This window comes from Aythya ferina (assembly GCF_964211825.1).
Source record: "Aythya ferina genome assembly, chromosome: 9".
NCBI lineage: Eukaryota > Metazoa > Chordata > Aves > Anseriformes > Anatidae > Aythya > Aythya ferina.
The window spans coordinates 3,475,390-3,488,828 of NC_140305.1; the positions used below are offsets into that span (position 1 = coordinate 3,475,390).

The following is a 13,439-nucleotide window of genomic DNA, read 5'->3' on the forward strand; positions in this document are numbered from 1 at the left end:
AGATTTAGCAGAAGACTGGCTAAGATAACAAACTGGGAAATAAATGAAGACACAGAAAAAGTTGAAAGAGAATGCTGGAGTAAGGGAGACTTAATACCTAAAGAAGTAAGATTCATTTTACACATTTGGTAAGAAACCAAGAACACATATTATCATTCTAATTAGAGGGCTGTGGAAATGAAAGAATGAAAGGCAGAATTATTATATATTGGGACATCATAATAAACTTATGTCCAAAAAAAAAAACACATATAAAAATATGTTTTATACATATTTTTTATACATATGTTTTATACATATTTTAATATGGCAAAATAAAACACATAATCACATATTCTCAACTGTGGTGGAGTTTGCAGCTCTGCCTGGGAATATTAACAGACCTACTTTTGGCCTACTGGAAATGGACAGGTGAAATAGAGAGAGCAGGAGGCTGGCTGAGTTATAATAGGAAACACTCCACTGGGATCTGACACCCTGCTGTAACAGTTGTGTTTTTTGTTTGTTTGTTTTTGTTGGTTGGTTTGTTTGTTCTCCTCCTTCAAGATATACGTGGATGAGATCATTAAGTTACTTTTGCAATGATGGTAGGAAGAGAGCAATGAGATACATGTGCAGAAATGCTGCCAATTGTCCAGCAATGCCTGAAAGAAACATAAGTAGTGGGACATTTAGTTTGTGACAGACTGTTCATCCAGCAGGCTGCTGAGAAAAGACAAGCCGCTGGCAGTAATTAATGAACAGCAGAATCTGGCAGCAGTCCCCTGCTTGCAACACAAATCTGAATCCATGGCTTTGGAAAGGACTGAAATTTCTAAGGGCTGCAATTCCAGAGTTTGAAAAATATCAATATTATGATGGGCCATCAAAGGCAAAAATACCAGATCGAGGAAACTACATTTTGGAAGGCCTCTCCAAAGGCTAGAAGTGATCAACTGGGAAAGCAAAACTGCTTCAAACCTCTATAATCCCTCAGAGAGATTTCTGAGGAACTTCTGTTTCATCTAATTCCCTTCCAGTCATAATGCAGATTACAGTTTTCTACAACACGTAACTTTGAAACCAGCATGAAGGTCCAAATGCCACATTTGCATGAACTGCCTGGGAGAAAGTCACATGCATCTCTCACTCCACTTTCACAAATTCCTTCCTTCCATGTTTATTACTAATTAAAATAAAGATTCAGCATAGCTATCAAACCTCAGTCAGAGTCTCCTTAATGAACCACTAAATGCAGTATGATACAATAAACTACCAACAGTGTTCCTTTCTTGTTCCCGAGTTAAAATCTTTAGTAAATATTCATAGTTAATTCAAGTTTACTGAATTCAAGTTTACTGAAAGTACTCCTGCCATGAGGCTTTTTCAAAGGAAATATATTCCAGATAATATAGTGTTTATAAAAGTCTTCTGCTTCCATTTTTGAGGAACAGTTAAAAACTACAGCTTTTGCCACATCTTTTCATGTGCAAGCAATGACTCCTGCCAGCAATGTGGAAATTCAACACTTATATATTTTATTTAATAATAACTAATAGTAATAATAACAATAAAGTGGATAAAAATGCAGATGATTTTATTCTTTCTTCAGACTCACACTGACTTTTCTTCCTTTTCCTTAAAGTTTGTGTTCTCAGCTGCTTTGCTGATCATACTTTAGATTCAGGTTTATAAAGATTATTTCAGAGAATCACAGTCAATGCTTTTCAAATTTAGTCAATTACATTTAAAATTAAATTTCTGTTCATTTCTTCATGAGGGTTTTTTTGGCTTCAACACCACAAGGGTCTAGACCTTCTAGACCTGACAAATGTGCTTGTCAACTTATTTCTACTGATCTCCAGAGCATTTTGTCCTATTCCCATTCTTTTCAGTTTCAATTTTTGTATGTATAGCTATGTTTTAATTATGGATAATATAGAAAGCACCTTGAAATCTCCTGTCTTCAGCTAATGCTTTATCATAAAACATTTATATTCTGTCACCCATCTACTTGGCACACACAAACCACCACATCTATCACATCACATCTAACAGGATATTCTACAGCCTTTGAGGAGCTGGGTACATATTTTAGAGGGATTGTTATGCAATTCTTAATTCTTTTTTTAATTCTGTTTTAAGTCTGGGTCTTTAACAACACTAGGCCATAATAGGCTTTCATATTTATTTCATTAAAGAAAGAGATCTGTCTGATACAAGTGCACAAAATGACTACTTTAATTCCAGACCGTCTCATATAGAAGAAAAATGGTTTATTTGTTTGGATAGGATAGGGGATATGACTGTCCCATGTGTAGATAGTGGGGCTGGTGGCAAAAAAGATGAACATCAGGGAAGAAGATCACTTGAGTTAAAAATAATTCTGACATATGAAATCATTAAGACTCACAATTAAAGAAATTCTAAATTACTGGCAGGCTGTGGTTTTAAAATAATCCTTCATCTGAAGAAGAGTAAGAAACTAAATACTTTAAAATATCAGTAAATTAATGAAGAGAGACAGTCTCCTGAAGTAGAATATTGTCTGAATGAACCAAGGAGTCTCTTCCTCTAGTGATCTTTTATTTGAATTATCTCTTAGTGTTCCAAAACAGCCCATGTTACTGATTGCAATCTTTGATACCTCTGATGTTCTGTGAAGCCAAGGTCCTGTTCCAATGACAGAAACAATTTTAACCTTCTAATCTGAAGGTCCCCTGAGGGGAAAAAAAAAATATATTTATTCCCAGAATTCTTCATGTTTTATGAATTTCTTATTAAGGTTTTCTTCTTAAATGTACTGACATCTTCATGAGTAAAAAGCATAGTGCATAAAAGAGAGAGTCATATTTAGGAAAAGCTCAGCAGCAAATGTTATTATCACATGAAAATAAGTTTGTCCAGAAAAAGAGGCAATGAATTAAGACAACAGAGCATGGAAATGCAGAAATAAATTAGATGGTAGATCTTCACTATAGACTGAAGAAGAATATGACGTTGCAGCACTTTATTTCTTCAGTAGACTCAGTTAAGTATAAAAGAAGGGTAAAAGATTCTTATGGAATAACTGGTGCTCCAGAACCGCATTCCACACAAACTGTACGTCTGAATTTGATCTCAATTTTAATTTCTTACTTAAGGAGCAAGAATCTACAATAATACTATGTCTGTTAGAACTCCTTTCCCACATAAAGACTGGCCAATTGCGGACAAATTGGCACAGAAGTGTGAAGCTCCTGCAAGCATTCTGGAAATCAGCAACTGTATAGCAAAGAAACAAATTAGTGCCCTAAGAGAGGGAAATACAGACAGGATTCAGCCGCTACATACTTTTTGGCAGCTGTATGTTAACAGCAGAAAGTGTTATTTCTTGCCAGTGGGACCATCACAGGAGACTTGGGAAGGAACTGGGAATAATGCAGCTGGAAGAGAAGATTTTGGAGACAAGGAACATAAATCCATTGAAGATAGGCCTCATTAATTCTGCTGTTCACAATTAAATGATGTTCTCTTTCTTAACAACTACTTTTTGCTCTATAATTGCATTTCTGAATTATTTAATATGCTTTAATACATATTCAATACCATACAGAAATGAAGTAAAGGTACATATTTTACTTCTTATTTCCTTCATCTTCAAAGAGCTGCACCTCACAGACATGCCATATTCACAAAGGGATGTTGAAATGGAAGCCTATTCAGTAAGAGGTTCATCAAAGAAAGATTGTAACAGATAAAATAGCAGGTGAAGTATATATTGAGAAGAACACTGAGAGGTAAATATTTTTCCAGGTAGGAAGAAGTCATGTAGATTCGTTTTTTTTTTTTTTTTTAGAGTAGATAGGCAGAAGAGAGGGAAACATCAGATTTCTGATTAGTAACAATGACAAGAAAAAATGTATTGATGAATTTGGCAATTTCTACATAGAAAGAAAAAAAAGACAAAAATGTAGCTGGAGAAGTAAACTACTTGGAGAAGTGCAGAATGTTAGTAAAAAGAACTGAAGATAGTGATAGATGAACCCTGACAAAACAGACTTATTTGTCATTTTGTTTTTACTTACTCTCAGCCTCTGTGTTCTCTCTTTGGAAACCCTTAAAAAAAAAAAAAAAAAAAAAAAAAAAAAAGCGGGGAGAAGAAATGACATGTTTTCTTGTAAATTTTTTTTTCACTTATTGTTCTCCAGTTCTGGAATGCTTTTTCTCCATATGTTTTCACTGAGACACAAAGCAGAACATGGAAAAGAAAAGCAATGCTATGAGCCCAGCTACTCAGGAAAGATGTGCATACAGGTGAGAAGTGCATTTTGATAATGAACTTCTAGTTTAACAGCAAATCATTACTGTTGGCATACTCTGAATTCTATCCCAAATAAGTTAAAAGCTACTTCAGACAACAGATTATTCCAGCATCTCAAAGTACCAACAGCTCTTAGTGACAGAAAAAAAGCAAATTGTATTTTTAAACTGAAGTCAGAGGATAAGTGGTAAGTCTTTAAAGAAACTGTAGTGCAGACTGAGCTATGAAACACTGGGATAATAGTCAGTTGTAAATCTCCTTGACAGCTATGTCAGCAGTTCTAAAATTGAACTACTGAAACAGAGATACAATAATAATAATAAAAACAATGCAACATAAGTCCTGGATGTACTAGATTTATGAATAGGATATTCTTTCATGAAAAGGGCATAGAAATCCCAAATAGCTAGAAAAAAAAAAAAAAAAAAAAAAAAAAAAAAAAAAGATTAATAGAATAACTATCATGCAGACAATGAATTACACATTCCTTAAACTAATGTGATTCTCCAGTAATGCCTTGTTGTTTTTTTGTTTTTGTTTTTGTTTTGTTTTTTAAAAAGTAACCATGGTAATCTGCACTTTCTTTCTGCATTTTTATATAGTAAAGAACATCACTATTAATATTTCACAGGAGTAAGGAAGAAATAGAGAAAAATAAGACAAGCTGTCTGCAAACAGACTGATCAATAGCAAATATCAATATGGCTTGTGTTTCTGTACTACTAGCTTACCAGGACAAGAGGATATTATACTAGTTTTTCTACTTTCTTCTGTGGAACATTGTTCAGGAGGTTTTTAAGAACATTTTCCACAGGACCATATAATACCAGTAATTAGATTTTTTCTGCCAATAAAGGAAACATAAGAAGCTATAGCTTTACCTTCTAGCTTAATCACAAGGATAGTTGATTGAGTAGTATTAATACAGACCTTAACGCTGTATTATATATTTGGGCACATGAACCATCCCATTGATGTAAATCAGGTAACTTGTGCTTAAATATTTTACTAACCAGCCTGTTCATTGTTGATTTAGTAAAGCAGACCAACACAAATTTGGCAAATTTGAGTCAGAAATTGATGACCTCATCCTCTTTACATGGAGGCTTCATTATCAGGCTGCAACTGGCCAAAATACAGTCTTGTGGGCTACCTTTCAAGACATAATGAGACGGTAGTGATGCTTGTGTCAAGAGGTCTTGTTTTCACTTTATGGCCAGATCTGTGGGGAATGTGAAGCAGCAAACAACAATGTGCATATCTCATACCATGAAAATGATATTTGACATGTCTGAATATACAATTATATAGAAATCCTGTTATTTAGCATAATGATAACACAGCTTCTACGGGACTTTGCATAGACATCAGGTGTGCAAAATTATTCATACAGCTCTATCAATACGTCTCAGCTATTTCTGACAGCTGTTTCCTCATAACTTGAACTCCTGACAGAAGAGAGAGGAGACTAGTTCAGACTTCACATTGTGCTATGTATAAGGGTGATTATACAATTTGTGTCAAATGCCTGCTAAATAAATCCCAGTTCTTGCTGACTGCAATGTTGATATGTCAACATGGGTCCTACTCACAAGAGGAGTGATGTTTTTCCACTCAGCTTAAAGTCTTGGCCACATCCTTCAAAGGATGTCTCAGATGAGACAGAGCTCAGTATTTGTCAGAGAGATAGGGGAATAAATCCTTTACTTTACTGTCAGTCTCAATTATTTGGGAACATAGGTCACACTCTTACATTGCAAGTTAGTGTATTTAAAATTTTATTTTATTTTTTTAAACCTGCAGATGTTGTTTAGTCTTCCAGCATAGCCTCCTTACCGCTGTCAGTGTTAGGAGAACTGGATGGCTAAGTAAGACTGGAAGCTCCATACAGAGGAGGTTGTTCAGATAGGTGGAAGAGGGCTTCAAAGATATCAAACACTGACAATTAAGAGCAGTAACTGCACCCCAAAATGACAGTGCTGAAATGGGATAGATATTGCCCTGATTGAATGAAATTATGGTTGTACAAGATAAGCATGAATTCAATATCACACCAACATTACTTAGTAGAGAGTAAAGAACAACTTCTAAAGAATTTTGCCATTATCTTGAAGAAAAAATTGTAAGTACAAACCTACTTTCATTCACCCATTGTCAGCAAGTGACATGTTTAGAAATATTCATCAAAACCTCCAGGGAAAGTACTTGTCCCAGTACAGTGAATAGAGACCCTTCCTTTTCTCAGAGTTCATTCTTTGTAACTTGCGGTCACCTCATGAAGTTAATCAGAAACTGTATGAGGAACAGCTACTTCATTTTTGCAGCAACTGTTAAAATATCAGTCTAATAGTTTCAAAATAAAGCAAATGTAAATATCAGCTAGTACTTGAAGAATATATATTTATACATATGCATATATGTACAATAGCTGGGGGTATGGATGTTTATTTTAAGTGTTGTACTTGTGAACAACATCCAGCTCATTTCAAAAGAGCTAAAGATCTAACTGTGAATGCTACCTCCACTACACTATCAAGGATGCAGGCAATGACAGCTGATTAACATACCTGTTTTCCTAGTTGTGATAATCCATCAACACAACATTTTATTGGTATCTACTATCAAGCTTCTATTTATATTTTGATAATGTAAAAAATCTGCACCACACTGTACTGTAAAAAAAAATAAAAATGATAAATGGCAATTTCAAAACAAATTGATAATGGTTATGGTGCTAAAAACATCTCTAAGTTTCACAATGAAAGTAAGGGTTTTTGATATGAATTATGTTGCCACAGAAACCAGCATCCATATAATGAGATCATTTTCTGTAGAATTAATGTGACCTTAAATTATTGTTAATTAACAGCAATGGTATTAATTTAAAAGTGGGGAAATAATAAAAACTGTTCTGCCTTTTTCTGAGAGTTAGTAATTTTACAACTGCAGAAAAGGACTGCTCTTCTTCAATAGTGTCTTTGTAGTTTGAGCTGCACTGCTGTAAATGCTATTGGACATAGTGGTGTCTTATTAACATCACTGGAATTACTCATAATTGCAAGCACAGCTGACTCATACAGCAGTAAGATTTCAGAGGGCAAAGTTTTTAAATTAAGAGAGTTTGCAAAATAGTTTATCTTTTTTTCTTGTATTTGTCAGAAGAAAAAAAAAAAAAAAAAAAAAAAAAAACGAAAAAAAAGTCCTAATTTTAGCTGTGGCACTTCAGAAATGATTGTTAATATGCTTTGGAGTGGAAGATAGGGAGATCACTCCAGTTCTCCCTCTGTAGCTTCATATTCTCTCCGCCCTGGGGAAGCTGACAGAGATTGGTTCTACCTATGAAATTTCCATAAGTGCCAAACTAAGTGCTATTAAATCCATGGAAGAGAAACTTGATGTTAAATTGGACTCTTATGCTCTACAAATGGGAAAAATTAGGGGATAAAATGGAAATGCATAGCTGAATGGTACTCATTCAGCTATGAACACGCAATATGATATTAAAAATAAGATCTAAGGACTAATGTAAGAAATCTTTCTGCTCTGTTAAAAACAATGATATTTTACACCATAAATTAGAGGCTATAGGGAACCAGTGTCAGAACAGGTATTTTAGCGAGAGTGGTGTTTTCAAATGAAACAGTGACACTGAAGTTGGCTTCTAAATATTATACTTGTGGACATGTTCCTCACTTCCAGGTGAGCATATTCAAGCTCCTTTGCTATTTCCTAAGGAAACAAACTTCTAATAATCTTATCCTTGATGAAAGAGGAAACAATTTGTTATATAATTGGTTAAAAACACAGAACATTCATGTACTGGTTGAAAGCTGAACCATTTCTAAGCTTTCTGAAATTTGTTCCTTTTGGGGAAAAGATAGTTGTGTTCATATTTATGTGTTAATCATCTACTCTGAAAGCAACAATAATTTTGCAAATCTATACAGAATGTTAAAAAATGTTCATGTTGTTATAACTTTTCAAAGTATTATTATTCCATTTCATCTGTGCTCTTTAGTTCTCACAATAAATAAATAAATAAATAAAGCCTAAATAGCTTTCTTGTTTTGAGAAAGCAGTAAAGCTAGACTGTTAACTATGAAAAGCTTATTTTGAAGCTTGTGAAGCTCTCTCTCTAAATCTAACATTCTCATTCCTTTTAATATCTTCCTCACATAAAATTTTTTTCTAAAATTCTTACAGTTGCCATCACCCTTCCCTATCCCCATATTTCTTTCCTGTTGAAATGATCTGTAGGAGAATGTCTAGAAGCGAACAAAGATTTCTAATTCATGTAAGAGTTATTTCAGCAATATCTTGTTTATTTTTTTCTATAATTGATAAATTCTTTCTTCAATTACTCAAGTATTAGTCCCTGTTTAACAAACACACTACCTTTTTTTTTTTTGTCTGTTTTGATAGTTTAAATTTATTTTGAGAGATTTGTACTATAGTCCACAAATAGAACAAATCTCAAAGAAGTTACCTGTGAATTCAACTGTTTCCCTTTATCCTCAGTTCAGTATATTGTTAATTCTGAAGAAAGCAAGCCTAGGTCATAAGCCACTGCTTCCTGAATTGTAGAATTACACACACACAAAAGGGTAATTAAAACCCCCCTATTCAGCTGTTAAGCAAAATGTTAAATTATTTCTTCTTAAGCAGATCATTTGCAAATGTAAACATATATCCCTGTTTCTACATAATTAAAATATCTTCAAATATAGCCAGATAGTTTGTGTTATTATACAGTGGGAAATATTAAAGAATTTTACATCTTTAACTACACCTTGAAATTAATTTTATGCAAGATTTTTTTCTCTGTCTTTATTGGGCAGCATATATACATGTATGTGGGTGCTCACTAAGAACCTTTCAGAACTTGTCAACCCATTTTCTTCTCTGAATAATGTAAAACCAATTGTAATTTTCCTACCATAAATATAAAACTTAAAAAACAAAATGAAAGCTTTTTTTTTTCTCTCCCTCTTCCACCTGCCCCCCCCCCCCCCCCCCCCCCCCACACACACACAAAGAAATAGACTTATATAGAAGCAAATAAATACATTTGAATTATTTGGCCTTTTGCAAGAAGCAAAACTGTCTAAAAATGTGACTCTTACAAAATGGATAAGTTTTGATGTCTAAAAGGATGATCAATGTCTATAGAATTTCTTTAAATACTGAATAGCTCTAATGGAGGTTGGGAAAGGCAAACCTTGAAACGATTTTTCACCTTTTTACAGACTCAGATCCTCCACAAAGGTAGCCAATCTGCCCATCAAGATCAATAGGAATAGCAGCCTAGACAGTATCTCACTGATAAATAAAAATATCAGAGAAGCTGAAGGGAGTACTATTTATGTCCTTCTTTTTAAATTATTTTTCAAAAATTTACTGATCACTTAATCTTCAGCTTAAGCTGCCAGTCAGCAATGCTTGTTAAAGAACAAAGATAAAACAGAGAATCTAACTCAGATATTTTGCAAATGAGGAAGGAATGAAAGCTTGTTTAATGGATAAAACATAAGGATTCATAGCTTTGGATCAGCACATTAAATTACAAGTAAAACACTGGAATACTGAAAACTGATTTTTTCAGAGGTAACGATGTCAGTGGTATGTGGTTCTCTTATTTTTTTTTTAATTTCCTTAACATTCTTTCCTTAAGCTATGGATCGGGATTATTCCCTCTAGGTCACAAAGTCATATTTGTAGCTGAAGAACAAACCTCTGCAGTCACTTGACCACTTGGCAAAAAACTTTGTTTTCATCTATACAAATGTCATCGAGGAACAGAACTAGATAAAGGAATACTGTCATTCAAAATATTTTTGAATATATAGGATCAGAGAACATTTAAAGAATGTTTTCTTTGTATAGGCAATCAGTATAAATGGCATATAATGATATTATTTTGCAAGGATGCACAAGTGAATGTAATCAAGATAGCATTTGGTAGAATCATTAAAATTATATCTAACCCTTTAGCCGATATAAACGTTAGGCAGAATACTTTTGTTTAAGACTCTTAAACTGAGGGTTAGTGCAACATATTTTAGCTCATGACAGACATTATGTCAGTCACAAAGATAATTGGGATGTCTAAGCTAGCAGGCAACAACTTGTTATGAAGCCATAACTGAGCTGCATGTGTCCATTTTCTAAAGCTAGAGTCTAAAATAATCACCTGATCCTACCCAGGGAGTGAGCCTGAAGGCTTCTAGAAATCCTGCTATGGATTTCTTTATATTCTTAAGTGCATAAGTACATTTCAAAATCTGATTATAAGAGGGTGTCTGAAGTTGAGTATCCTCATGCGAATTTATATCAGTAAGTTCCTCTTCCTCAAATAAGAAGACTAGTAATCAAAGTAAAATAATTCTGAGGGAGAAAAAAAAAAAAAAAAAAAAAAAAGAATAATTCTGCTTTTCACTTGCAAAACCAAACCTAAAAGAATCTTAAGAACTCTACAGAAACTATTTTTTTAATCCTTATATCACCTTGGGACCATATCCACAGAGCAAAAATATGACGTTTCTTACATGTATAACTTCAACAGTTTTAGAAAGTCAGCCCCCAAACCCTCTGTAGGCAGTTTCACACCTTTACCATTATACTAGGGGAATGCATCATAGGTTAGGATAACTTTATAAAAAACAGGATCTTGGTTTGCTACATAGATACTTTGAGGCAAACAACAGTCTAATTTTGGATATGAGAAGAAATTGATAAAGAGAGAAGCTTTCACAGTTATGTGAGAAATCTCACGTTTAACTAGTAAAACTCTCTCTGAAAAAATGGTTCAGATTTCAACCATGACAAGGATCAATCAACACAGCAATGACAATAAAGGCCAGCACAATTTCTCCATGTTTGCAGGATTCAGACAACTCAGATATTTGATCCAAAAGATATTTTCTGTTACATCTCAATGAATCAGGCTCACAGCAGGAGTTCTCATTCCTGACAGTAAGCTTTCTTTACCTACCTTGCCCACAACTTACTTCTTCTCTTGGTTATCTTAATAATGTGAGGTGCATTTTTTTTCCTTGCTGACTGAGAGACTGAAATAATTAAGGTAATTTGACTGGAAAATTAACTATTTTTATTGTTTCTTAGAGGCTAAAATAAGTGTTATTCTACACTGAATGTAAGAGGAAATTGAGACACAGAAGAGATACATAGGGTGGTGAGGAGAAATCCTCTTAAAACTTTTGAGTAGAAACTGCAAAAATGTAAATGTCATCCCAACGCTTTGTTAATTCACAACATTATTTACCACAGGTTATTCTTTGTAAGGCCTTTGTCTCCATGGCCATTTTTAGTGAGACTGCTCAGAATTTAATTTTAAAAACTTAGAATTAATAAAAATTGGATTGGCATTTACCTTGGTTTGCTACTTAATCCATTCGCCTATCCCAAAATAGCTTCAGATGATCTAGGGAGAGAAGATAACACCAGCACCGTTTAATTCCAATGAATATTAACCATAAGAGCATCTAAATAACTTTAGGTCCTCAGATTATTTGATGACTGAAAGTTTAAATTTCTCATTCAGCAAATTCAGTGGAAGACAGTGACTTTGAGTCTGACCAAAGATTCACAAAATTCTGCAGAAATATATTATCAAAAAACAAACAAACAAACAAACAAAAAACAGTCTTAAATGCCATCCACTGACTCTGCTCCCAAATTCAAACCAGGACCAACTATATGGAACTGTTTCTAGCAAATCTAGTAAATCCTCCAGTGACAGAAATTCCACAATCTCCAATGGAAATTCCTCCTAGTACTCAAGTGTATTTATCACTAGCAAGTTTTCCCAATATATCCAAATTTATCCCTATTGTAATCTAGGGTCTCTATAGCCTGTATATTAGCGAGAGCGAACAAAGAGAACAGTTACTTCAAATTACATAACAGAGTAATTGCATAAATAACTATCTCATGTATTTTTACTATTAATTATTTTCATTCTAAATTTTGTTTTCAAAATATCTATTTGTTTTACTTCTTAATTATAAAATTGCAATTCATTTTAGAGATAGTTCTTTCTCTTTCAGTTCAAAAATTGATAGTCTTCCTTGTACTTAATCACCATTAAGTTGTGCCCTGGGAAGAACAATCTCTATTACAATGTTTTAAGATTTCAAACACTTATTGAGCCTCCTTAAGGAAAAGTCCAGAAAATTCTAAGAAAGAAAACAGTGTTTATCTGAAAAAACTTTACTGCATGATTCAGTTGATTATGACTAGTACGACCATAGAAAAGAATACACAAGGAACAACAGTAATGACTGTAGGGTATAAACAAATCTTTACTGTAAGAGGCTTAAACAGTTCAACATCTTTAGTTTATTAGAAAGGAATGAGAACAAGATATAACTCCATTTGCAGGAAGAAAACCCACAGTGTAAGGCCTCTATAATACAGAAAAAGAAAGAGTGATGAATGAAGGAAAGCTAAAATAAGCACAGAGGGAATTAGCCACTGCAACAGTTTATCGCTAGCAATGGTGGATTCCCATCTGTCACAACCTGAAAGCCTGTTGGAATTGCATGATTCTGGCATCAAAACTGATGTATATAATTCTGGCAATGCAAAGAAGTATAATGGGTATAATATGCTACCATGTGACAGAGCTTTCTGGCCTAACAAATCTTACTGTGCTTCTACCCAAACTGAAGAAATGTCAAACCTCTACTAGAAAGGAAGGAAGGAAGGAAGGAAGGAAGGAAGGAAGGAAGGAAGGAAGGAAGGAAGGAAGGAAGGAAGGAAGGAAGGAAGGAAGGAAGGAAGGGAGGGAGGGAGGGAGGGAGGGAGGGAGGGAGGGAGAGAAAGAGAGAAAACAAGAGAGAGAGAGAGAGAGAGAGACAGAGAGAGACAGAGAGAGAGAGACAGAGAGAAAGGGAGAAAGAGAGAAAGAGAGAGAGAAAGAAAGAGAAAGAGAAAGAGAAAGAGAAAGAGAAAGAGAGAAAGAAAGAGAGACAGAGAGACAGAAAGAAAGAGAAAGAGAGAGAGAGAAAGAGAGAAAGAGAGAAAGAGAGAAAGAGAGAAAGAGAGAAAGAGAGAAAGAGAGAAAGAGAGAAAGAGAGAAAGAAAGAAGGAAAGAAAGAAAGAAGGAAAGAAAGAACGAAAGAGAAAGAGACAGAAA

At 34.1% G+C, this 13,439-nt stretch overlaps 1 protein-coding gene across 1 annotated transcript in view; it reads right to left on the reverse strand.

Moving 5' to 3' along the window:
- Positions 1 to 518: 518 nt before the first annotated feature.
- Positions 519 to 13,439, reverse strand: part of LOC311441772 (uncharacterized protein) — a 95,569-nt gene continuing 82,648 nt past the window's right edge. The window contains exons 3-4 of the mRNA XM_084530269.1: positions 4,047 to 4,077; positions 519 to 644 (exon numbers count right to left, since the gene is read on the reverse strand). Coding sequence (XP_084386395.1) covers positions 571 to 644; positions 4,047 to 4,077 — 105 coding nt within the window. The 3' untranslated portion in view covers positions 519 to 570. The remainder of the gene's footprint in view (positions 645 to 4,046; positions 4,078 to 13,439) is intronic.